At 39.8% G+C, this 26449-nt stretch overlaps 1 protein-coding gene across 3 annotated transcripts in view; it reads left to right on the top strand.

Annotated features, from left to right (window-relative positions):
• Positions 1 to 247: 247 nt before the first annotated feature.
• Positions 248 to 26449, top strand: part of SLC38A11 (solute carrier family 38 member 11) — a 47656-nt gene continuing 21454 nt past the window's right edge. Inside the window, exons 1-7 of one of the 3 annotated variants that reach the window (XM_084643438.1) lie at positions 248 to 486; positions 4638 to 4755; positions 5218 to 5292; positions 14017 to 14151; positions 16089 to 16154; positions 17703 to 17809; positions 19957 to 20036. In XM_084643438.1, the coding sequence (XP_084499564.1) occupies positions 5232 to 5292; positions 14017 to 14151; positions 16089 to 16154; positions 17703 to 17809; positions 19957 to 20036 (449 nt within the window). In that variant the 5' untranslated portion in view covers positions 248 to 486; positions 4638 to 4755; positions 5218 to 5231. The remainder of the gene's footprint in view (positions 487 to 4637; positions 4756 to 5217; positions 5293 to 14016; positions 14152 to 16088; positions 16155 to 17702; positions 17810 to 19956; positions 20037 to 26449) is intronic. The other 2 variants (XM_084643436.1, XM_084643437.1) reach the window with 2 other exon arrangements.

The following is a 26449-nucleotide window of genomic DNA, read 5'->3' as shown; positions in this document are numbered from 1 at the left end:
CTGCATTGCCTCTCCGTCCCCTGGGTTCTGTTTTACAGCCGAAACTTCCAGAGCCTTAATTTACTCACCAGCCCGTCCCTATCTTAACCACCCTGCCTCTGTTTGTGGGCAAAACACCGACTCCCTGCCCCAGGCACCTCTCCCCGGCTGAATGGACATTTCACGCTGTCGCTCAGCGCTCCACCCCGGAGCTCACGCACCGCCCTACAAGCCGGGGGGCGTCCGCACCTCCCGCGCGGCACGTGGCCTTGGAGCCCGCCGCGGGCCCGCAGCTCGGTGTCGCGGCTGCCGGCAGGCTCTGGGCCGGGCAGCCAGTCAGCGCAGTCAGGGGCGCCCTTGGGCAGCCGCAGACGGGACTCCCGGCAGGACCGCCGGCTGCTGCTCCTCCGGGAGCCTGGCTCCTCCGTCGCCCCGCGATGGAGCAGCACACCAGGCGGGAGCGCCCCCTGCCAAGCCCTGCTCACCAGGTACCGCGGGGAAGTTGGGGTCAGTGTCGCTGGCTTGCTACAAACTCACCCCCCGCCGCCCTTCTTTGCCGGCTGGAGGCAGGCAGCGCCGTTAGCTCAGCCTCCTGCAGACCAGAATTTGCGGGTCGTGTTTCAAGTTGCTGGCTTTTGGAGACGCAGAACTTGAGGGGTACGGGCGGGGTGTGTGTATGTATGATTTGTGGGGGGGGGGGGGGTATTGCATGCAACAGTCTCACTCCCAACGCTTTGAAAGCCTCCGATTGTTGCTTGGCCTGGGAGCTCCGTGTCTGACAGCGAACTCTTTCCTTGGTGTGGACAGAAGAAACGAACCCAAGCCTGCTCTTCACCCAGCTACATTTCACGTTTAAAGTCCTTCACTTATTTATTTAAAGGCACTTTTCTGCATTTGCCTTGAACACGCTTTAAGACAGGAAATAAGCTTTGCAAAACTTTCCAGAAAGTGTACAAGCTCAGACACGATCTACTCGTTTATCTTTATGATTAAGGATTGGGAAAAGACTGTCAATGTCAATATTTAATTAGGTGTTGGCTTCACTAAACAGCTGTTTTAGTGCAAATGATGCTAGGAGAGGTAGTTATAAAAATAAAATGGAAAAGAGGAAAAGCTATAAAAATTGTTGCTAGCAACAGAACTGTTCGTAAATAGACTTTCAAAGTCTTCCGTGGGCAGTCACCAGAAATAACTGCTCCTGGTAATCTCTTTTCATCTCAGTGGCTCCACATGAGCAATATAGGGAAGGAAAGATAAAACACAGCAGCAGAAGTCAGGCGGCCTGAGATTTAATCCTGACTCCTCCCACCACACCGAAACACACACTTCTTTTGTCACCTGGAACAGCTCACAGGAGCTGTGGGGTGCTTGATGCGTCTGAAGATCAGTCGCCTAAGCCTTTGTTTTTCACATGAATATCTAAGGGGAGAAAATTCATTAAAGTTTCTGAGTGGCAGCCATGTTAGTCTGTATCCACAAAAAGAAAAGGAGTACTTGTGGCACCTTAGAGACTAACAAATTTATTTGACTATAAGTTTTCGTGAGCTACAGCTCACTTCATGGGATGTAAGAATCCCAAGACAAGAATAAGTTCCCATTTTATCCAACATGAAAATGCATGAAATGCGGTAAACATGTGATCAGAATAAACTCAGGTTATCAAGCGATTAAAAAATTAATCATGATTAATCACACTGTTAATAATAGAATACCATTTTATTTAAATATTTTGGATGTTTTCCATATTTTCAAATATATTGATTTAAGTTACAACACATAGTGCTCACTTTATATTGATTTTTGATTAAAAATATTTTTACTGTAAAAAATATTTCAGTTCATCTAATACAAGTACTGTAGTGCAGTCTCTTTATCGTGAAAGTCGATTTACAAATGTAGAATTATGTACAAAAAATAACTGCAATCAAAAATAAAACAATGTAAAACTTTAGAGCCTTCAAGTCCATTCAGTCCTACTTCTTGTTCAGCCAATCACTCAGACAAAAGTGCCATCCATGTGAATGCCTGTTCTTACTTTCAGGTAGAGTGACCAGATGTCCTTATATTATTGGGACCATCCCAATATTAGGGCCTTTGTCTTATATAGGCAACTATCTCTCCTCCCTACTATTTCTTTTGTTTTTTACAATGTAAATATTTGTAATAAAAATAATATAAAGTGAGCACTGTACACTTTGTATTCTGTGTTATAATGAAAATCAATATATTTGAAAATGTAGAAAAACATCCAAAAATATTTAATAAATTTCAGTTGGTATTCTATTATTGTTTAATAGTGTGATTAAAACTATGTTTAATCACAATTATTTTTGAGTTAATCGTGTGAGTTAATTGCGATTAATTGACAGCCCTAGAATAAACTATTAATTTAATATACTACATCCTGCTGTATCTGACACAAATTGATAACTTTTAAAGAATCAGATTTGTTGGACATACATCTCTTAACATGGGCTTTTCCTCTCCCATGTGTACCAAATACAGTCTAGCATTCTACTGATTTCTGAGATGCTTTATTGAGACTGTTGCCAAGACTGAAGGCCAGTTCTGCAATAGTAAAAATGTTAAAAAGGGTCATGTCCAGGCTAGTCCATCCATTTCCACAAAGCTTGACTATAAGGATTTATATTTAATGGATGCTTTACAGGGGTACCAATGCAGTCTGACGACAATCACTTGTTCTAAAGATTAGGTAGAAATTTGTATTTTGCATGTTAAGCAGCGATCTGGAAATGAGACAATAAAATTAAGAATGAATTTCTGACTTGTATAGTACAATTTTTTGAGTAAGCAAAAAATATTTTTGGTTCAAGAAATGGTGGAAAGAAACGTGCAAATACAAAGAATGCAAGAATGCAAAGAAACATGCAAATACCTAATACAAAAGAGAGAGCCTAAATTGTTCCAGTCCAGTGGAAGTGCTGATGGTGTACACTGCTGTCAACAGCAGGCAACTTTGAAGAATTGCATGTAGCCACTTAATTCTGTTGTGATGGTTTTACATTCTTGTCAGATTATGGCACTGCACAGATTCCTATGAAGTAAATCAATCTTTGGTTTATCAGTCATATTTAACTTTTTTTTAGTGGTGTTGGCTACAGGCATCTGAGCTGAATTATTTTTTGTATTGTCTCATGTGTAAGGCTGAGATTTAGTCATGGGCATTTTTAGTAAAAGTCAAGGACAGGTCACAGGTGATAAACAAAAATTCATGGCCCGTGACCTGTCCATGACTTGTACTATATACCCCTGACTAAATATTTGTTTTTCTGGGGGGCACCAGGGGCACAGCTGCTGTTCTGGAGGGGGGCCTCCGGGGTGCCCGCTGGTACTGGGGGTGGGGGCGAACCTGCCAGCTTGAGACTGCCATGCTGCTGCCAGGGGGTGGCCTAGGACCACCGCAGCTGCTGCTGGCCGGGGGCGGCCCAGGACCTGTCCATCACAGGTTGCAGGGGGGCTGGTGTGTCTGGCTCCGGGGCCGCTCGAGCTGCTCGGGCAACCCTGGGGTCAGTCGCACCTGCTGGCTGTAGAAGTCACGGAGGTCCCAGAAAATCATGGAATCTGTGCCTTCCGTGACAGTCATACTCATGTATATATTTAGCAAGCTCCTACCTCTCTGAGATGGTGATTTCAGTATCATGGTGTGTACAAGCTAAATCATCATACTTTAATTCTGAATTGCCATTTTCTTCATTAAATTTATGTTCCTCCTTTTAATTACATATCACTGCATTTATTGATCTCCTGGTTGATGGGACTATATTTCCCTGGACAGTGTATTGCCTCTCTAAGAGAAGGATGTGCTTAGACTAATATGAACCTTCTAGAGCAGTGGTTCTCAAACTTTTGTACTGGTGACCCCTTTCACATAGCAAGCCCCTGAGTGTGACCCCCCTTATAAATTAAAAACACTTTTTTATATATTTAACACCATTATAAATGCTGGCTGCAAAGCGAAGTTTGGGGTGGAGGCTGACAGCTCACGACCCTCCATGTAATAATGTTCCTTGAGGGGTCCTGGCCCCCCCGTTTGAGAACCCCTGATCTAGTGGCTGAGAACATTATCTCTGCAAAACTACTGGCTACTGCAGTGAGAGTCTAAGCTTTGCCTTGAATTTGGGTCTTTCACATGGCAGTTTACTGGGGCAAGCCAATTTTATTAATATCAATTAGCTATTCACTGTGGTCTAAAACTTTGGTTGAGAAAGAAATTATTAGAAGCAGAAAAAAGTCATCACTTCTTGAGTCAGCACTTCTTCAGATTCTGGTTTAAATTCTTGGAATTGAATCCATCTCTCTGATTTTCGTTCTGGGACTGATCCAAAATCAGAAGGGGCTTATTTTCTACTGCTTGGTCAGATGTGGCTGAAATCTTGGAAGAATACCTGATTGATTCCATGATATTTCATCCTTTGGGGGCCAAAATCTCACTGAGAACAGATCTTTGGCCATCATCCCACTTTTAAAGCTTATGTGGATCCAGACTCAACTGATATCTAGTCAGAACAAAACAAGCTGCAGAAGATTGATAAAGCATACTTCTGTAACTTAGTAAGACTCAAAACATGTCTGACATAATTGTTCTCCATTAGTCTAATATGTTTTTGTATAACACTAATATTCTCTTATTGGAATAGATAGAAACAGATGACAGAACGGCCTTGGTTTGTAAGCCTAGGACTAAAGGAGGAAACAGTGATCTCCCATCAGCTGGTTTTAATGTTATCAACTCTATCATAGGATCGGGAATAATAGGTAAATACACTTTTCTTCACTTTAGTCTAATCACCCTTTCATATATGTATAAATCTCCAGTTGTGTGAAAAACATGTTTTTCTCACATTATTTTACTGCTGTGACTATGGTATTATTATAATGTATTTGTATTGTGACAACATTACATTTGCCAAATGAAATCAGAGGCCCCATTGTGTTGAATAATGTGTAACCTTGTTAGCAGAGCCAGCAGAGAGATCAAGTACTGGGTGGACTTAAGACTGAACTACCCTTTGCCCTCAAAAATGATCCCTCTCAAGTCTGATGTATACATATAGGACAGTGCTGAGGAACTTTAAACTGTTTGTTCCTGTTTTGGGAATAAATAATAGACTTTTTTTTTTTAACAGACTGCTTCCTTTACAACAAGATCACCACAAATAAATAGAAAGTATTTAAAAAGGCTTTTCTCTAATCTTTTGTTTGTTTCATTATTCACAGGACTGCCTTATTCAATGAAGCAAGCTGGTTTTCCATTAGGAATATTGCTTTTAGTTGGTGTTGCCTATATCACAGGTACCATGAAAGCAGTTGCTCTATTAAAGTGACAATGTAACTAGTCTTGCAAAAATTAGCTTCAGTTGAACTTCATAATAACTAAATAAGAATGTCTGTGAATCAAAACTTTATATTAAAGGAAGAGGGTTTTTTTTTTTTTACTTACCTCATTAATCTTCTGAGCAGATTAGCAAGAGTGGAGAATTATGCTGTACAATATTTAAAGCTGTTTATTGTGGGAGATTCATTATGCGGGAAGTCTAGTTTCCTAGACTAGGGTATGATAGTGCGAGATATAAATAAGGGTTATTCTTACAAATCACTTGTTTGTATTAAAAAGTTTCTATGCTAAATAAGGCCCTGATCCTCAAGTGAGTTGTACACCATTTGTATTCCAAAATCACAGCATTGATTAAAACTTATTAGTTTCAACTAATAAGTTAAAAATAAGTTGTTATATGATAATTTCAACAAAAATTGACCTAAATTCCCATAGGTTTCATTCATAAAGGGCCAAATTGCAGAATTCCATGATAAGCATTTACTTACCTAAGTAAACCACACTGGCTTCAATGGGACTCTTTTTGTAAGTTCTCCATGTGAATATGCCTTGTGACCAGCCTTTTTAACCTGATCCCCAAACATGCTGTGGCACATAAATTTAAGTGGGTAAAGGAATCTTTAAAATATTTAGGAATAAATATTGTGGAGAAACAAAAATCTTTTTAAGACAAATTACCCTCTAACATTGAATAAAATAATAGAACTTGGAAGAATGGAACAAATATGAAATTCTTGGATAGGTAGAGTAGTCTAGGTGAAGATGCAGTTATTGTCCACCAGAAGTTTTTATATTTGTTTCAGTTCATCCCTCTTGGTATCCTTGATACACCACTAAAACATGGTAGGATGCACTATTAAAATTCATATGGAAACATAAAACACAAAAGGGTGAGTTCTAAAGTTCTGTAAAACAACTACAAAATTGTGTGGATTAGTTTTCCCTCATTTGACTTATTATAATTACGCATCACAATCAAAAGACAGGTTTCAGAGTAGCAGCCGTGTTAGTCTGTATTCGCAAAAAGAAAAGGAGGACTTGTGGCACCTTAGAGACTAACCAATTTATTAGAGCATAAGCTTTCGTGAGCTACAGCTCACTTCCTCAGATGCATATCGTGGAAACTGCAGCAGGCTTTATATATACACAGAGAATATGAAACAATACCTATTCCCACCCCACTGTCCTGCTGGTAATAGCTTATCTAAAGTGATTTCCAGCACAAATCCAGGTTTTCTCACCCTCCACCCCCCCACACAAATTCACTCTCCTGCTGGTGATAGCCCATCCAAAGTGACAACTCTTTACACAATGTGCATGACAATCAAGCTGGGCTATTTCCTGCATAAATCCAGGTTCTCACATCCCCCCACCCCCATACACACACAAACTCACTCTCCTGCTGGTAATAGCTCATCCAAACTGACCACTCTTCAAGTTAAAATCCAAGTTAAACCAGAACATCTGGGGGGGGGGGGGTAGGAAAAAACAAGAGGAAACAGGCTACCTTGCATAATGACTTAGCCACTCCAAGTCTCTATTTAAGCCTAAATTAATAGTATCCAATTTGCAAATGAATTCCAATTCAGCAGTTTCTCGCTGGAGTCTGGATTTGAAGTTTTTTTGTTTTAAGATAGCGACCTTCATGTCTGTGATCGCGTGACCAGAGAGATTGAAGTGTTCTCCGACTGGTTTATGAATGTTACAATTCTTGACATCTGATTTGTGTCCATTTATTCTTTTACGTAGAGACTGTCCAGTTTGACCAATGTACATGGCAGAGGGGCATTGCTGGCACATGATGGCATATATCACATTGGTGGATGTGCAGGTGAACGAGCCTCTGATAGTGTGGCTGATGTTATTAGGCCCTGTGATGGTGTCCCCTGAATAGATATGTGGGCACAGTTGGCAACGGGCTTTGTTGCAAGGATAAGTTCCTGGGTTAGTGGTTCTGTTGTGTGGTATGTGGTTGTTGGTGAGTATTTGCTTCAGGTTGCGGGGCTGTCTGTAGGCAAGGACTGGCCTGTCTCCCAAGATTTGTGAGAGTGTTGGGTCATCCTTTAGGATAGGTTGTAGATCCTTAATAATGCGTTGGAGGAGTTTTAGTTGGGGGCTGAAGGTGACGGCTAGTGGCGTTCTGTTATTTTCTTTGTTAGGCCTGTCCTGTAGTAGGTAACTTCTGGGAACTCTTCTGGCTCTATCAATCTGTTTCTTTACTTCTGCAGGTGGGTATTGTAGTTCTAAGAAAGCTTGACAGAGATCTTGTAGGTGTTTGTCTCTGTCTGAGGGGTTGGAGCAAATGCGGTTGTATCGCAGAGCTTGGCTGTAGACGATGGATCGTGTGGTGTGGTCAGGGTGAAAGCTGGAGGCATGCAGGTAGGAATAGCGGTCAGTAGGTTTCCGGTATAGGGTGGTGTTTATGTGACCATTGTTTATTAGCACTGTAGTGTCCAGGAAGTGGATCTCTTGTGTGGACTGGACCAGGCTGAGGTTGGTGGTGGGATGGAAATTGTTGAAATCATGGTGGAATTCCTCAAGGGCTTCTTTTCCATGGGTCCAGATGATGAAGATGTCATCAATATAGCGCTATATTGATGACATCTTCATCATCTGGACCCATGGAAAAGAAGCCCTTGAGGAATTCCACCATGATTTCAACAATTTCCATCCCACCACCAACCTCAGCCTGGTCCAGTCCACACAAGAGATCCACTTCCTGGACACTACAGTGCTAATAAACAATGGTCACATAAACACCACCCTATACCGGAAACCTACTGACCGCTATTCCTACCTGCATGCCTCCAGCTTTCACCCTGACCACACCACACGATCCATCGTCTACAGCCAAGCTCTGCGATACAACCGCATTTGCTCCAACCCCTCAGACAGAGACAAACACCTACAAGATCTCTGTCAAGCTTTCTTAGAACTACAATACCCACCTGCAGAAGTAAAGAAACAGATTGATAGAGCCAGAAGAGTTCCCAGAAGTTACCTACTACAGGACAGGCCTAACAAAGAAAATAACAGAACGCCACTAGCCGTCACCTTCAGCCCCCAACTAAAACCCCTCCAACGCATTATTAAGGATCTACAACCTATCCTAAAGGATGACCCAACACTCTCACAAATCTTGGGAGACAGGCCAGTCCTTGCCTACAGACAGCCCCGCAACCTGAAGCAAATACTCACCAACAACCACATACCACACAACAGAACCACTAACCCAGGAACTTATCCTTGCAACAAAGCCCGTTGCCAACTGTGCCCACATATCTATTCAGGGGACACCATCACAGGGCCTAATAACATCAGCCACACTATCAGAGGCTCGTTCACCTGCACATCCACCAATGTGATATATGCCATCATGTGCCAGCAATGCCCCTCTGCCATGTACATTGGTCAAACTGGACAGTCTCTACGTAAAAGAATAAATGGACACAAATCAGATGTCAAGAATTGTAACATTCATAAACCAGTCGGAGAACACTTCAATCTCTCTGGTCACGCGATCACAGACATGAAGGTCGCTATCTTAAAACAAAAAAACTTCAAATCCAGACTCCAGCGAGAAACTGCTGAATTGGAATTCATTTGCAAATTGGATACTATTAATTTAGGCTTAAATAGAGACTTGGAGTGGCTAAGTCATTATGCAAGGTAGCATGTTTCCTCTTGTTTTTTCCTACCCCCCCCCCCAGATGTTCTGGTTTAACTTGGATTTTAACTTGAAGAGTGGTCAGTTTGGATGAGCTATTACCAGCAGGAGAGTGAGTTTGTGTGTGTATGGGGGTGGGGGGATGTGAGAACCTGGATTTATGCAGGAAATAGCCCAGCTTGATTGTCATGCACATTGTGTAAAGAGTTGTCACTTTGGATGGGCTATCACCAGCAGGAGAGTGAATTTGTGTGGGGGGGTGGAGGGTGAGAAAACCTGGATTTGTGCTGGAAATCACTTTAGATAAGCTATTACCAGCAGGACAGTGGGGTGGGAATAGGTATTGTTTCATATTCTCTGTGTATATATAAAGCCTGCTGCAGTTTCCACGATATGCATCTGAGGAAGTGAGCTGTAGCTCACGAAAGCTTATGCTCTAATAAATTGGTTAGTCTCTAAGGTGCCACAAATCAAAAGACACAATCAACTGGGTAAACAATAGACAATCTAAACACTGTGTAAACTTCAAACAAGACTGGAGCCCAAATATAACTATTCATAATAATTGTTGGGTTAAACAGAAATTTAAGTCACCCCCAAAATATTACCCATTCATCCAGGCCACCTTAGCACATTTTTAAAATTCCTGTACCAAAGGCCATCTCCCTAGCTACTTTCATTAATAATCAGGAATTTATCCCTAGGAAATATCAAAATAACTATTTGTTGTAGGGAAGAGCTGAGATTACTCAATTCAGACACCTGTTCCTAGGTCCTGATTTGAAACCATATCAGGAAACTGAATAGTATTCTCATGGTAGGAAAAAGACCTTGAAAAACTCTGTAACAGCAACATTTGGTGACTCCCACCATAACAATAATATCTCAGAGGTCAATGGCCCAACATTAGTAGTTTGAGGCTGAATCTTTGCCCTATTCCGCATCTTTGGCACCACTTAAGCTGTGCAAAGGAAGCAGAAACGTACCCACAGTTCTCAGCTGGCAAAGCAGTGGCAGGCAGTTTAGAAGGCGTAGGGATGGAACTGATTTAGGCTGAAGAGTATGGCTCTATTTATAATCAAATACAAATTTTCTTCTGACTATAGTCACCATTAATGGTCAGAACTTAAGAGATTCAAATGCCACAGGATGGACACCACTGTTCTAGCTGGAAGTGGTTTTTTTCATGAATTCCACAATTTTTGTTGCGCTGTTGATAATTATAAAACAACATGCCAATAGAATTCTGCTTCTAAATGGAAAAATATACCACAGAATACTTTTAAGGTGGGCATTGTTATCAAATAAAAAAATTACACAAGAAGAGAGAATTTTGTTTAGCAAAAAGGACTGTTGTAGTAAGCATACGCTGCAGGAAGACCATTTCTAACAACAACAACAACAAATGTAAAGTTACAGATTAGTATGTGTAGTAGCAGATTTTGAAAGATGTCTTCTTGAATCACTCTAGTGGATTGGAAGCCATGATTAAAAAAGATAGTGTTTTTATAGTGTTAATTAATAATTTTAGGATATAAATCATGATTTAATGTTCATAACTGATTTTTGGGTAAGAATCCAAAAGGCGCTTTAATCATTACCATACATGAGCACTTCACAATCTATCAATTATGTGTTGTACATGGTAGTTTTCAGCAAACTTTTCTTGAAAGGGTTAGTGTCAAGTGTATCTCATGCCATGAATATCTGTGAAATGAAATCTTCATTTAAAAAAAAAAAACATCTGTAAGTACACTATGAGAGATAAGTGTTACGTTAGTATACTGAAAACATAGCCATAAGGAAGCATCTCTTTACAGAAGTACACTGTAGTATAACAAGCAGTGAATCATCCTTGATGCTATAAGCCATAACAAACAGAAAATTCACCCCTGTATCAATAAAAATCATGGTTACAGTAGTACTTTTGCACTGTACTAATATGTTTATAGGGTATATTTCTGTGGCTTACAAATACTACATAAAGGGGCCATAAAGTCAGGATTTGGCCCAAAGGCAACATGTTTATACTACTGAATACCAAGAATTTTCATTATGTCTGATGGCCAACTCCCCCCCCCCCCCATTTTAATGGAATTTTTGGTTGCATGCACAAAGACCAGGAATTTAAAAAAAAATCCTATGACTGACTGACTCAGCTCCCTTGCATATCTGAGTATATAGTATTTTGCATTACTGCATAGAGTCATATGTCCAAAACCTGAGAGTTTGTGTGCCTCAGCATTCTGGCATATTAAGGATTGGGCCCTTAATGTGTTCCGTGCAAGTAACCATGATACAGTTACTGTGGTGGGAAATATACTTCTGAATTTATTGACTTCTAATGTTGCTTAAAATCCCCCATAAAGTATATTAATATAGTTTTGTGCATTTAATGTCCTTGTTTTAAAATGATATGATTGGTAAATATATTGTCACTAAACAATGTTAACTGTTTTTTTAATTGTTTTCTGTGGCTTCTTTTCTTTTCTTTTTTTAATTTTAATTACTAAGAACAATTCTGCACTTTTCCATCTCTAAGTTCTATGATTCTAAGATCCATTGCTATAATTTCTTGTACAGGGCAGCTCAGAATACAGAATAATTAATGTTGTGCATCCCTGAATATCTGCAAGGGGGCTGTTTGCTACCAGTTATAATGGATGTGTGTATATTTTACGTGAATTCCACATGCTTAAGGGAATCTCTCTGGATTCTGTGTCCTTATTAATATGTCATACAAATTCCCTATTTAATCATTGTGAAGAATTAATAAAGGATATGTGAAATGTTATTGAATTAGGCACTTATCTGTTGGCATTTTATAACTATACTAAGCAGTGTTTCAAACAAGCCCTGCAGTTTTAACATCTGCCAGGAGATGATAAATACTGATGCTGTTCGCTGAAAGGAACAGCTACTAGCTACTAGAGCATATTGCACGTAGACAACAGACAGATTGAAACCTGAATAGAAATGGGATGGCAAGGCAAGGCAGAATTACCTGGCAAAACTTATCAGCACTAGGGCAGTAACTTCTGCATTGTAGCTCGTCCTCACCAGAATATCTCAGCATTGCCAACCATTGGTGCTGGAACTAGGGGTGCTGCTCCACCCCCTGACTTGAAGTAGTAATAACAAACACCAAATACATGGTTTCCATCAGCAGAACCCCATTATAAAAATTGTTCCAGCAGTCTACTGTAGCTAATTCTTAGTGTTAGTTCAAGCTATGCTTTGGTAAAGGTGCCAAAGTATACTTCAGAAATGGTTGAGGTTTGGTCTGGAAGTAATTCTATCAGTATTATTAATTCTTTCCTGAAGTGGTATTGTCTTGGATAAGAGCATAATTCATTTTCATGTGCATTCAATCCCTGGTCTCTGTGATAAAATAAATCTTCGTGTATAAACGTTATTTGTGTCTAGTAAAATGAATATAAAAGACAAAACATAAATATAGAAATTAAGTAAAAAGTAAAGGTGAATTAAAAACAGGTCATTCTCACACACACCCCAAAGCCCCCAAACTAAAGCACAACCCATCAACTAGTAGTGGATTAAAATAATCCAGAGCTCTAGCCAAACCCAAACATAGGGTTCCTGTGTTTCTCCACTCTTCAAGATAAGGTGACATATGCCATCTGCATAAGAGCCCTTTGGAATGGTGGGGGAAACCTGGTGCCAGTCTTCAGGTGGGTTGCGGGTTCTCTCCTGCCTGACCTGCATTCTGTCTTTGGGCAGGCTAGAGAGCAGAGGAAGTCTAGTTTGCTGCTGCTGTTCCTTTTCAGGGGACTTAGGACTTTGCTCCTCTATGAGCCCACCAGTCTTTCTCTTCAGGTGGGCTGTGGTCTGTCCACCAGGAGGGAGATCTCAGCCCTCACAGAGATGGCAAGAGAGTCCTCCCCTACAGGCTAGCAGGCCCTGGGGGCTTTTCTCTCACCCCAATAGAGGAATATGTGCAGGAGGGGGAGATTATAAAGTCCTCTACTTCACAGGTGTATGTTGGCAAGGCCCCTCCCCACATACAGGGCCCAATGCTCTAGGAAAGGGTTCAAAGCCAGACAAGCAGCAGCCATCCTGAGAAGATGGAGGCCCAGATCCACATGACATAGTAGTGGGATGTGGGCCCCATCTTTCCTGCCCATCGAATAAGCAGTGGTGGTAGGAGTGGCAGCTAGGTTTCTTCACTGGCTGCCAGAACAGGAAGAGCTGCAGTGGTGGGCTGGGGAGGAGGGAAACCCCAACATGCCAAATAGGTAGTTGCAGTTGCAACTGAAAGGATCGGGTATCTTCCATCTGTTGGTGATTGGGAAAGAGCAACAGCTTAGTGGGAAAGCTTGAGGACCCTGGCACAGATAGTTTTAGAAATGGTTCATACTGTTTGTATTTAGTAACACGTTTGCTGGGTTTTTTTGTTAATCACTATATCAATTATTTAATGAGAGAAGTGCCCTTTTAAAAAAATATGGTGGGGCACTTGTAGGGGCCTGTAAGCAGTATACATTGCTGTATTAGGAAACAGGCACATTGTCTGGGGCTGCTACCCATAATGCTGTGCTACTGGATAGTTTTTTGACCTTGGGCCCTCTGGTCCTAAAAGCATGAGTCTGTACTGCCTGGGCTAAAAGACCTTGCTCTGTTCGCCAAGGCTGTAGCAGGCTCACCAACTTCTATAGGTGTTGTAACCACTACTAGAGAGGGAGAAAGGGTGGGTTACATAGTCCCTGGGCAGGAAAGATGGGCTTCCAATTCTCTTTGGATTCTCAGGGATCTCTGACAGTTGGAATGCCACAACCATAGGCCTGCAAATCCCTCTCTTTCCAGAGGATGATAGCTGGGCATATACACACACTGAACCACAGTGTTTTCCTTTCCCTTCCCCTTCCTGTTGACTATAGTTGCTTCAGTTAATGATTGCTTTCTTTGCCTTTTTTTTTTAAATACTTTGCAAACTATTTCTTCAGAACATAGAAAAATTACGGTCTCAAATATTACTTCTATATTATTTTAACAGATTATTCCATTATATTACTGATTAAAGGAGGAAACCTCTCTAGTACGAACAGCTACCAGGAACTGGTCAATAAATCATATGGTTTTATAGGATACCTAATTCTCTCAACACTACAGTTTTTATATCCATTTATTGGTAAGATCATTATAAAGTTATATATTGTAAACTTATAATTAATGATCCTTTTTGAATTACCAGAGGGAGATACTGTTGAAGTTAAAAATACTTAGAAATGGACCCATGAAAAGAGTTAGTTTGTTTTTCATTATTTTGGCAAGGAAAATGGAAATATTGCCTATCCTTAGGCAATTTTTTCATGACTCTCACGAAAAACCCAAGAAAATAAATCCTTTTAATAAACAACATCTTTATAGATCAAAAGCTTCAGAGTTTGTCTTGTAATATTTGCTTACTTGAAATAAGAAAACATGCTAATATGTATTTAATCAGGTTATCATATACATTCTAAAAAGTGAAATCCTGGCTCGATTAAAGTCACTGGCCACACTTCCATTGAATTCAGTAGGGCCAGGATTTCACTCTAGTTATATTTGAATCTTGTGCTTTCAAGGGCCAGTGATAGGTCCGGGTGTGTTGGAAAGAACACATATGTGAGACTACTGCCTCAATATATGGTTCTTTATCTTTTTTTTTAAATGTAAAAATCTGTTCTATTGACCATGGCCAAGATTTTCCAAAGTGAGTAGTAATTTCAGGTGCTTCCATTTTTGGGTGTTCAACATGAGGTACATTAAAGGGGTCTGAAATCCACAGAGTGGGTGATCAGCCCTTTCTGGAAATCAGGCCCCTTTAACATGTCAAGTTGGGCATTCAAAAATAGAGGCACCCAGAATCACTAGTTACTTTGGAAAACTTTGGCCCATAATCTTTCTGTATGGAAAATAATAGTTGCTTTATCAGAGAAAATAGAGGAGCATAATAAAGACCATGGAAGTAACCTGCAAAGACTTAGTAACTTAAGCACATGTGTATCTTGAGCCGTTCCACTGAGTCCAACAGAACTGTCACAGTAGTAAAGTTAAGTATATGCATAAGTGTTTGTAGGATTTGTGTGTGATAAATGAATGGAGATAGAGTAATAAAGACCACATGTGTGTATTTTTTCTAGTTCAGAAATGTGTGTGTGTAAATTTGGACCCCAATCCTTCAGTCCTTATTCAGGTTCCTAATAAAGTCAATGGATGCCTAAGTGAGGAGCCCTGTATTTTAGCTTTCTCTTTGCATTATCGTTTTTAGTCCCTCTGCCATTATATTGGATAGAGTTCAGTGACTCTGCACTAGTGCTAGGGAATCTTTAACTTACTGCCTCTGTCCAGCTCTCACTTATCTAGACACACATCACCACATAGTGAATAGCAGCTGCCATTTAAAATGTGTGTTTCTGTAAGAGCTACTTGAAGTAATCTTGGTATCTTCCTATCTTTAAATCTGAGACACTGTGGAACTGGATCACTGCAGATGGACAAATGTTCAGTTTTAGTGGCACTCACTGTGTCTTGTAAAATCAACTACTGTTCTTGAACAAGTATGGACAATAGCTGATTTTACAAGTTACAGTAAGTGGTGATACAGCACCATGCATTTGGCATCCCATGGAACTGGCTATAAAAATAAAACAAGAACTGTTGAATGCACATAATTTGGTTTTTCTAATAGAAACTAGAAGTTGAAAGTGGTCTGACTGTCCGTGAATCACTGCTGAAAGCAGAGGCAATTATAAAAGCCTTTTTTCCCTTTTGAAGTAAGTGTCCTTGGGCACAAAACTCAACTGTCTTGCTCATCTGTCTGGGTCCCTTTCAAGTCCTCACATCTATTACTTAATGCTCCTAGTTTTGCTTCTGTAACTCTTGATTTAACTTTTAAAACAAACATGAAAGGAGATCTGTGAAGAGCAGCTGAATGCAGCAGGGAGATCAGAAAATCAGCCAAAAAAGAGGCAGCCAGGATGGGGGGCAAGGGTTTCAGCTGCATGCAATCTAAAAGTCTGTAATATATGTTTGGGCCTTTATATCATATCTGATGTGTATTAAAGCAATCTTTCTTTTTTAAAGCTATGATTAGTTACAACATAATAGCAGGAGACACTTTGACTAAAGTTTTTCAAACAATTCCTGGAGGTAAGTGGTTATATAACATTTTTTGGGGTGAGATTAACTAGGTAGAGTGTCAGTCTAAAGCAGTTGCGGCCCACAATGTGTTACCTGGGCTGCAGGGGCCAGATGGCAGGGCAGCAGCAGCCCGGACACCAACCCCAGACTCCCGCTGCATGGGGCCGGGCGGCTGCCCTGGAGGTTGGGGGCTGGGCAGCAGCTCCAGACTGCCGACCCTGGCTTGGAGCCCCAGACCCCGGACCCTGCAGGACCCCTGGTGCTTGCCGCGTGGGGAAGACTGGCAGCCCCAACACACTACGCCGGGGCAGGTGGAAACCCAGACCCCACCACACGGGCTCCCTTTAGCACACACAGCTGTGTGCTAATTGAGCTACATGCGGCCCAGGCCACAGGTAGAGAACCACTGTCTAAAGTAAATATGGCCCTTGTTTCCTCCATGAATTACCTATTGTACAGTCTCCTAATAATCTAAAAGAACCTTATTTATATATTTTTAATATCTACATGTGCTTCTCCTGCACTCTACAGCTCCAGTCCTACTACCTGATGGTAGTAGATTCCTGTGCCAAGTCATATGATTTCAGGGTCATGGCTTAAGCCGGTGCAGTGCATATCCTGCACTCAGGGACTTAATGGTATCAGCTATGATAATCATCCAGAACTGTTGTTCCTCTGTTGATCAATGTTAGATTGTATGCAAATTGTTTCTTTAATGTCTGTTTAAACAATAAAATTTCTACATAGCTGAACATGTATTACAAATGTACCACTTAGGACATTCTCTAATATGATAAATCCAAAATATTGTGGCCCCGTTAAAAGATTTTTTAAAAATAAAATATCCTCTGATACACAGGAAAAAAATCTGACTTACCAGCATGAGTGTTAAAACAATACCAACCTATTCAACTGAGCAAACTACCAATAATAAAACCAGGGTTCACTTGGAGCCACACATCAAATTCTGTCTGCTGCCATATGAAAGCAAAGAGTAAATGGGCCAAGACACACTCTTGGGTTTGTTCTTGACTGATGGATTACCCAGCTGAAACTTTGATGTTGCTTCAGACCTCACGTTGGAGGGCTAGATTTTTCTGTTGTAAGCTATATATGTGCAGGTAGGATGGGATTTTCAAAACCACTGAGTTTTAGCCTAACTGGGTTCTACTGAAGTCAGTGGTAAAACTCTACTGATTTCAGTGGGAGTAGTTTGGCCAACACTGAGCACTTTCTAAAATCCCACCCATGATGGATGTTTATAATATATCTATGCACGTTGGGTCGGAATTGCATAGTTAGATGCACACAATACTGTACGTATGTTGGCATGTACTCAACTTATTCTCACAAAATCCCTGTGAGCATGCACTGGGCAGGTGTACCTATCCTAAGGCCAGGTAATGCCTAACCTTGACATCTGTAGGAGTTTCCTTGATTTCAGTTTTGGGGCACGGTCTAAAGTACATTGCTACTAGGGTTTCAAATCTAACTTATCTGTTCCTTACATCCATTTCTTAAAGAAATCTAAATATATAATTTTTTTCTTTGTTTTAGTTGGTCCAGATAACTTACTTACTTACCGCCAAGTCATTATTCTGTGTATTACCATCATCTTTACCCTGCCTATGTCTCTCTATCGTGACATAGCAAAACTGGCAAAGGTAAATCATAATGCCAATGAATATCTTGGTTCAATTATATCAAATCTTTGTTTTAAATGCAGCTTATTATATTTTTAGAGAATGTCCAGTTACACTGCCAACAGTTTTTTACAGCACAGTAAAGCACATGATAGGCTAAAATCTTCTTTTGCAAAACACATCTCTATTCTGTTCTCCCTTCTTTCGTGTATTCCCTGTTGTTTCCATTGGGATTTCATGGCATGTTTCACTGCCCATTTAAATCATTGGAGACTTTCCATTGACTTAAATGGATATTGAACCTTCAGTGCATTTTAGGAGAGTAGAATACATTTGAAGAGTCCTATTGTGTGAATTTAACATTATGACTGAATAGTTCTGGTGCTGATGGACTTGTTCTGAAGTCCTAAGTACAACAGAATACAAGCCAATAACATCATGTTAGCTGAGAGATTAAATTATTACTTCCCTCCTAAAGAAACCACACATCAAATTTAGGGCCCGATGTGGTAGTACCTTACTGCCCCAACTAAGTACATCAATTTCAGTGGGAATACTTATGCTGCATGTTACTATACAAAGTGGGAAAAGAGATCACAATATGGTCCTTAATGAATGTAAAGGGACTTATCACACTTGCATGTTAAACATTTTGAACAAGCACTTTAAATTCATGATAACTTGATTGAATGAAAATGAAATATACTTATAGTAAATGTTGAAATGATGGAATTATTAGCAGTATAAAACAGCTCAACATTCTGTAATTTCATTAAATTATAATTTTCTATAGAAGAAGACCTAAATAGTTTAATGAGCAAACATTCCCTCTTAGAATGAATAAAATCTCATTTATTGTAAATATCACCTTTGTTGCTTGGATTGCTTGCAAATATTGCTAATTTTTAAAAGTATTAAAAACAAATTCTAGTTCTTTTAATGTGGAACTTTCAACAAAATGAACTTTCTTCACTGTGCTCTGAAATCAGTCTTAGATTAACTTGAATTTTTGATTGCTTTCTTCACAGGCATGGATTGCTTATATTGAAATGAATTTTAATTTGTAATGAAAGAGTAGAACATTTTGGTGGCTTGCCTAGAGTATTAATCAGCTCCTCTCCTTACTAAGGCCACTCAACTGATTGAAGTAAGGTGAATTTGGTGGGCTGCATTTGGCTCTAAGACCAATGCTGCAAACTGCAACCCTTTTTATGCCCGGGGGCGACCACAATCTGGTTTGCAGCTACTTAATCTTACATCATCATCTCCCCCTAAGAATGTAGCTCAAATCATTTGTATAATGATGACAGCTGGGAAGCAATAGTAGCCAATCAGGGCAAATTTTTACTCCAGTTATTCAGTCTCATCTCTGCAGGTGGACACTTATGTCCTTGCTTATCAGAATGCAAAATTAATGCCTATGTATATTAAATGTCTTTACAATTGCATGCTTTATAACACCTCAAGCGTAAAACATTTATAGATGTCTCATGTGTCCTAAAAGATATAAAGCCAAATTCAGACCAGCTGTCAGCAGATGCAACTTCACTGACTTCTATGAAATTGTACTTGCTTACATCTGGGTAGAATCTGTCTGATGTTTCATAATTTCAAATCATGTTGTGTTATACAACTACCCAAATACGGGAAAACATTGCTGTTCACAGGAAGGGACTAGCCAGCCTGCATTCTCAAAATACAAGGGCAGGGAGCCATATATGCTGCTACACAAATATTGGTCTGTCGACAAAAATAAATAAATAAATAAAAATCCTGGACCTTCATAATTGCATTTGCCATTTACTCATAAATAAGCTTTTTTTTAATGATAGCTACAGTGGGTCTGCACTCACAATTCTAAATGAAATAAGGGGGAACCAGAGATGCCCAGCATTTCTGCAAACAAGATTCTTTGTAGTAGCAGTGGACTAAAGGCTCAATTGGTCATAAAGCTGTTAAAAGACAATGACAGCAAATAAAACATGGAAATCTTGGAATGCTTCTTTAAAAACAAAGACCTGCTTCTATGGAAAGGCAGACACTTAAAAATGTAGTTATGCTATTAATTTCACTTTTTTGAAGAAAGTTTTCAAATAGAGTAATACATTGCTAAAACTACTGAAATTCTGACCAGGGAACTGATAAAACATTTGGATTGTAATTTGCAGGTATCTTTTATTTCTCTGATTTTAACCACTGTAATCCTGGTCATTGTGATGATAAGGACAACAACCCTTGGCCCACTAGTGTAAGTATTTTTTTTATCACTTCTGGCTGCCACAGAGTGAACTTTATTATTTATTATTTAATTTATGAACTTTATTATTTATTATTTTGCATTTGTATGTGTAGAACTAAAACACCAAGTCTTGTCTCTTTTAAGGATTGGAAATAACATACATTTTACTAATAGCAAAATGAAAAGTTGTTTTAAACCTGCCATTCAGGTCTATTGAAATTAGAATTTATGATATAGGGAAAAGGAAGGGATGCAGCTACGTATGTGGTGTTTTAAATTCTTCTGTAGTTTACTCACATTATGGCTGACATCTCATCCCTAACTCACCTACATTGTGCAGCTGTCTCCTGGGATTAGAACATTTTACACATGGCATGCAAGATCGCCCACTATTGCAGCAGGTTCCATCGACAAAAAAGAAAGATTGTGCCTGGTTCAAGGAGGGGCATTCTTTTTCTTCCATTTCCTGAGCAAGGGACCATTACAGTAGCAGTTGTGTGTTTGGAAGAGCATAGGGACTGCTTCCATTTTGCATCTGGGCGTGTGAATTACTCCAAAGGGGAAAGTATGGCCATAGTCATGCTCTGTTCTAGTACTAGTCTAGGTAGCAAGCCAACTGTATAAAGGATGCTCAGTGGGCATATTCCCCGCACATGGTGGAGTGTTGGCAGAGAAATCATGGCTCCTAAGACACAATTATTCCAGAATTCCTCCCGGAATGGTGCATGAGTGCAAAAGGAAGTCAGTGCCTTAATGGCCTAATCCGGTTCAAAGTAGTATGGATTGAGGATGGTGTTTCAGTCTTAAAATTCTGTATTCTTGCTCATCTTTGTGCTACAGCACACCCTTAATGCTGTGTTGCATGTTTTTTGGGTTAATATGTAATGGTTTAAAATTATTAGATTAAATCTACTTTTTCATAAGGATGTGTTGCTTGTACATACTATCTCAGATATTTTATTTCTTCTCATTCTCTCCTTCGAAGACAGTAATTTCAGAAATGATGACTCTGAGAGTAGATGTCCTTGAAATGTCATGTCTAACTGTTTTTCACATAGGGGACGGTTAAGTTGGAACTGATGTTAAATTAAATTAATGTAATTAATATTGACATTTCACTGTTCATTAAAACAATTATTTCAAATTCCAGAACTGGAAAACAAATAGGGGAAAACAAAAAAAGGTTGACCTATACAGTAAATAAAAACAGCATTACATCATTCTCAGCTGAATGAGCAGGCAGAAATTGCAGTCCAGCACTCTACTGCACTTCGAGTAATACTTGGCATTGCAGTGTTCCAGATGGTTCACTGCATGCATTTGTTGTGGTAATCATTTTTGTAATTCTGCTACAGCAAGGTGTTTGTGGCTCTAATGCTTCTTCTTCATAAACCCAAACATTTGATTTATCTGTAGTTAAATTAACGGTGTCCTCAGTGAAATTGCCATAGTAAGGAAACGTATAATTAATTTTTTATCCATTGGGTTTGTTTATGCAGTATTTTCAGTGTTTGTATGTGAAGTAGCTTCATACACCATAGAGCTGTTAGCATAACTGTTTGAACATTGCTTCACATAACCATTTATTTGTCTTGTTTGATCACTGTCTGATAATTAAGCCAATCATAGGGCATATTTTTTTTAGTGTTGGCACAGTAGCTAGAATGGCAGTCTTGTTTCTGAAAATGTGACAAATGTACATGGGAATGATCCATAAAAGATGATCCATTCAGCACTGTGTGTGTTTTTCCTTGTTTTGCTTCAGTGGAATGATCTCGTAAGCTGTGCTTTCTCACAGAGCTTGTTAAATGCATATTTGAAAGAGAGATTTCTAACTCCCCTGTCAAAAATGAAGTAATATATTAGGGCTACTGATGATGACCTTGTTACTATGGTAACACTATCGGAATAGGATATTGTAAAGCATGGGGCATTGTTCAGGGTTTTTTTTAAATTAAAAAAACAACGATTTTTTTAAAAGTGATTTTGGTATTTTATGGTAGATTACTTTGAGGCTTCTTTGAGACACTTTTTTTTTTTTTTTACTCTTCTCCTTTCAAAATCTAATCTAATAAAGAGACTAACTTTTCTAGAAGCCCCATATACCCTTTTCTGGTATCTATTTCTAGTTGTGTATTTAGAATGAGATATATTTTCATTGTGTAAACCTTTTCATTTTCAGTTAGTATTCTCTCCTCTTAATGAGGAAATGAGACAATAGCAATACAAATGTAAGGTAACTAATGTGCTTCACATCCTTTTATTACAACAAATGAACCAAGTAAATAATGAATAGTCCTATTGGCTTTAGTGGGACTACATGGGTAAGGCCTACTCTGTGTGTATAAGACTTTGCAAAATTAGGCCTGTGAAGACTGACCCTAAGCCTGGAATGAATTAAAATTTCAAAATTATTTATTCTGAAGGGAAACAAGGGAGACTAGTTTGCTCCCACATCACCTTGCACAAAACCAAAATATGGTGCTTGCCAATGGTACATGTCTTTGTAGGAGAGCGTGCTGCCATTGCCTGAAGCCATTGGCCTGTGTTGGGACACCTGATTGGCTAGACTTATTTTATAGGTTGACCCTAACATTAGGTTACAGTATACCATGGAGCTCTTTCTTTTCTCCAGTGCACAACCATTGAGTACATCTTCCTGCTGCCCTCCCCTGCATGCTTTTTCAAAGTGATGCTTGGCTTCTGCAATATTATGTGCCTGTAGGTACACTAGTGTTAGTGGTGCAGTGTAACAGCATCCTTCCTGGAGACACTGCCTTCTTTAATAGCCCAACAGGGTCCCTTCTCGGTACCGTTGGTTAGTGTTCTTTCAGCAGCCCTCGCCTGGGCTCAGTCTTCAACCAGACCAGCGGGGCCCATCATGATACCCTTGCCTGGTCTGGCTAAGTTCTGGGCTCAGTCCCCTGGGATCAACTTGTCTGCAGTGATCTGTCCAAGGTCCTGCTGCTCTTCCAGCCAGGCATCCAGTTCTCCCTCTTCAAGCTCCAAGCAGCAACTGACTGCTCTGCTGCTGCTGTTTCCTTTTATGTGGCCCTTCTGGTCCCTGATTGGTTGCTCCAGCAGTCCCTCTGATTGGCTGCTCCCTTGCAGCCACTCTAGGCTGCCTGGAGGACTTCACCTCTGCTCTTTTTTGGAGTGAGCAGAGGCAGGGCCATAAGACCTCTAACAGAGGGCCTTCGGACTAGTCCACCCCATCACATGCAGGTTTTAATTTTCTTCTTACAGGAGTACACTGTGACTTCCCTGATTTTTTTATGCATAGCTTTTGCAATGGTGCTAGTGCAGGGTTTATTTATATGACAAGATCTCAAACTTCATGCCTCTTATTGATGGGTGTGTGATCAAATAGATCATCTAGGTCAGTGGTGGGTAATCTGTGGCCTGCAGGCTGCACGCGGCCCATCAGGGTAATCCGCTGGCAGGCCTCCAGACTGTTTGTTTACATTTGCATGGCCGCCCGCAGTTCCCAGTGGCTGCTGTTTGCCATTCCCGGCCAATGGGAGCTGCGGGAAGCGGTGGCCAGCACGTCCTTGTGGCCCGTGCTGCTTCCCGCAGCTCCCATTGGCTGGGAACGGTGAACCGCGGCTACTGGGAGCTACGGGTGGCTGTGCAAATGTAAACAAAGTGTCTGGCAACCCGCCAGTGGATTACCCTGACAGGCCACGTGTAGCCCGTGGGCTGCAGGTTGCCCACCACTGATCTAGGTACTTACTAGTGGATGAGGGCCATATATCCCCATTTTACAGTCAGGGACCTGAGGTAGAAGCTACATTAAATGATATGCCCAAAACCACAGAGAATGTGTCTGCCTGAGCTGCGAATTGAACCCAGGTCTCTTGAGTTCCATTTCAATATCCCATCTGCTAAAGGGGCGTGAATGGGAATAGTCTTTCTGTCTTGCAACATTGAAGAGATGGGGCACATGTTTCTCTTTGCAGAATGGATATCAAATCATCCACTACTTGAACAGATGGGCATCAGTCCAAGTTTGGGAAGAATAAGTGTCTTTCTGAGGGAGAAGGGGTGGTGATACCGGTATGGTGCTCGCAGTGTATCAGTACAGCAGGTCTTGATTAACATAGAAATGAGCCAGAAGCCAGTACAAGGAATGAGAGAATTCCATCTTTCTAAGCTACTAGCATGATTAGACCTTGGGTTTACAGAGGGTTATCAGATTCAAGTTAAATAAACTTGTGGCTTTTAAAAAAAATTCATCCATTTTCAACAAATAGTGTGTTTGTGTCCTCATTTGAGCTTGCCTTCACCATGTTAGATTTTATTTATATTGCATCTCTTATTCTGGCTTTTAAAGCAGCAACTATGGACTTCCTTCCTTGTTCGATGAAGTGAGCTGTAGCTCACGAAAGCTTATGCTCAAATAAATTTGTTAGTCTCTAAGGTGCCACAAGTCCTCCTTTTCTTTTTCCTTGTCTTGTGACAGTTCGACCTCCTTCGCCACCAGTGTCTTTGGATGGATGCTTTGGCTTCTGAATTCTGTTTGGCTCTTAGAGGGTTTTCTATTCCCTTTGCCTTTAAAGAGGGGACTGGGAAAGTAAGCCAGATCTCTCTAATATATCTTGGGGGACCCAAAATATATTTTTAACTTAGTCTGACTTTTTTTCTTTTAAATCCTTTTTATATTCCTATAAGCTTGTCGTGTATTTTTCTTTATTGTTGATGTAACTGAGAAAATGTTAAAGTCTCACTGGTTAGCTTAAGCTTTAAATTGTCTATTCAGGTGTCCTTAGGGTACAGTCAAAGTGGGCCAAGAGGCAGACCTAAAGTAAACCTTTTTGCCTCACTTATTTCATTTGAAATGCAATTTTCTTGTATTGTATATAACTCTCCTGGGAGGTTCTTCTGGAAGGCTTGTAGTAATTTAGCATTGTTCAGTTCCAAACAATGCTTTAGTGTTAATGTTCAGTTCATCTAAAAACTAAGATATCTGGTTTTTTTGTGTGTGGGACTGAGGGAGTGGGACTGAGGGGGAAATTATTTTTTTTGGAAGGCTTCAGAAATAATTTATATTTGCATCAGGATATTTTTTGGTTTGACTTTTTTTTTCCCTTATGGCATAAGTAGAGTCAAGGCATTATATATTTTTTTCAGTTTTGCTTTCATTGCATGTCACCTATATAAATAAATAATCACTGCAGTCTGAAGCTGATAGTTAGTGTAGCTGTTAAGAACATCCAGTGTGCAACCTCCAGTTTTTGCCCTCATTACATTTGAGAGGTTGTGGAGTAAAAAAAAAAAAGACTGTTTCTCCCTCATTTTACTTTCACCTGCTTATACCGGGTTAATTTTTTAACACATTCAAAAACAACAATGGGTTACGATTATCTCATCTTCAGAATGTAACAGTCTTCAAACAAATTAATATTGCATCAAGCTATTTCATGTCTTAAGGATGAAATTATGAATAAACATTGATAGAAAAGGGATAATTAGTAATGCCATTTATACAGGCAGAGCATTTTAATGTTTTTTTAAAAAGAATACCATTATGTCAGTGCCTGCATAATAAATAAATCACCACAAAAATTTTGAGAGCAACCTCTAAAGATTGCACATAAATGTAGCTGTGAGAGAATTCTGCATCTGGCAGCTGATCAGTGATGAAACAGTAAGTGTTCAAGAAAACAACATGAAAGTAGGAATAATCCTTAATAATCATGTAATAACCAAAGTAACTTTACCATATAGTGAAATCCAAAAGTAAAAACAAAGACACTCTATATTTATAGCACTGCTAAATAGTTCATTGAGAAAGAGTGGGGAAATACACCAATTATTTTCAAGTAGGGCCATGCCAGAACTTTAGATGATGTCACTTAATATTAGTTATTTATTTTCCTTGATGGTCAGAAAGACCTCTGTCAATTAGAAATTAAAGGCTAACCTGAGCATTATTAATTTAGCTTTCATAATGTTGACTCAGATTAAATTCAGTGGCTACAGTTTTTGAAATAGTTTAATCGAGAGCATAAAACTAACATTCCACACTCCCTATTTCATTCTACAGTTTTGCTACAAAACAGAAACTGAATTCCACAATTTAAGTCTATAAATTTAGAAGTCAAACCTGAATTACATCTGCTGTTGGGTGCTCCATTAGAAGAGTCATCTTGATAATTGCCAATCTTCACCTTAATATAACAGTTTTATCACCGATCTCCCATTCAAGAAGATGGAAGTCTTTTGCTCTTTGCAAAACATTCAGCTCATCTGATACAAAAGTGTGACTCCTGTTCCTCTTTTGTAAATGCTTTTTCATTTCAATGAGCTCTCTATACCTGCTGCGTGTGGCTGGGCTGAAATCAGAGATAACCTTGCTCCCTCCATATTCTGAAAAGCCAGGCTCGCTGTCTCTTATTTGACAGAGTACAATGTTACAGACA

This window comes from Lepidochelys olivacea, assembly GCF_965140295.1.
Source record: "Lepidochelys olivacea isolate rLepOli2 genome assembly, chromosome: 11".
In the NCBI taxonomy this organism is placed as follows: Eukaryota; Metazoa; Chordata; order Testudines; family Cheloniidae; genus Lepidochelys; species Lepidochelys olivacea.
The sequence above is the reverse complement of the archived record's forward strand: the minus strand, read 5'-3'. Positions and strand labels throughout refer to the sequence as shown.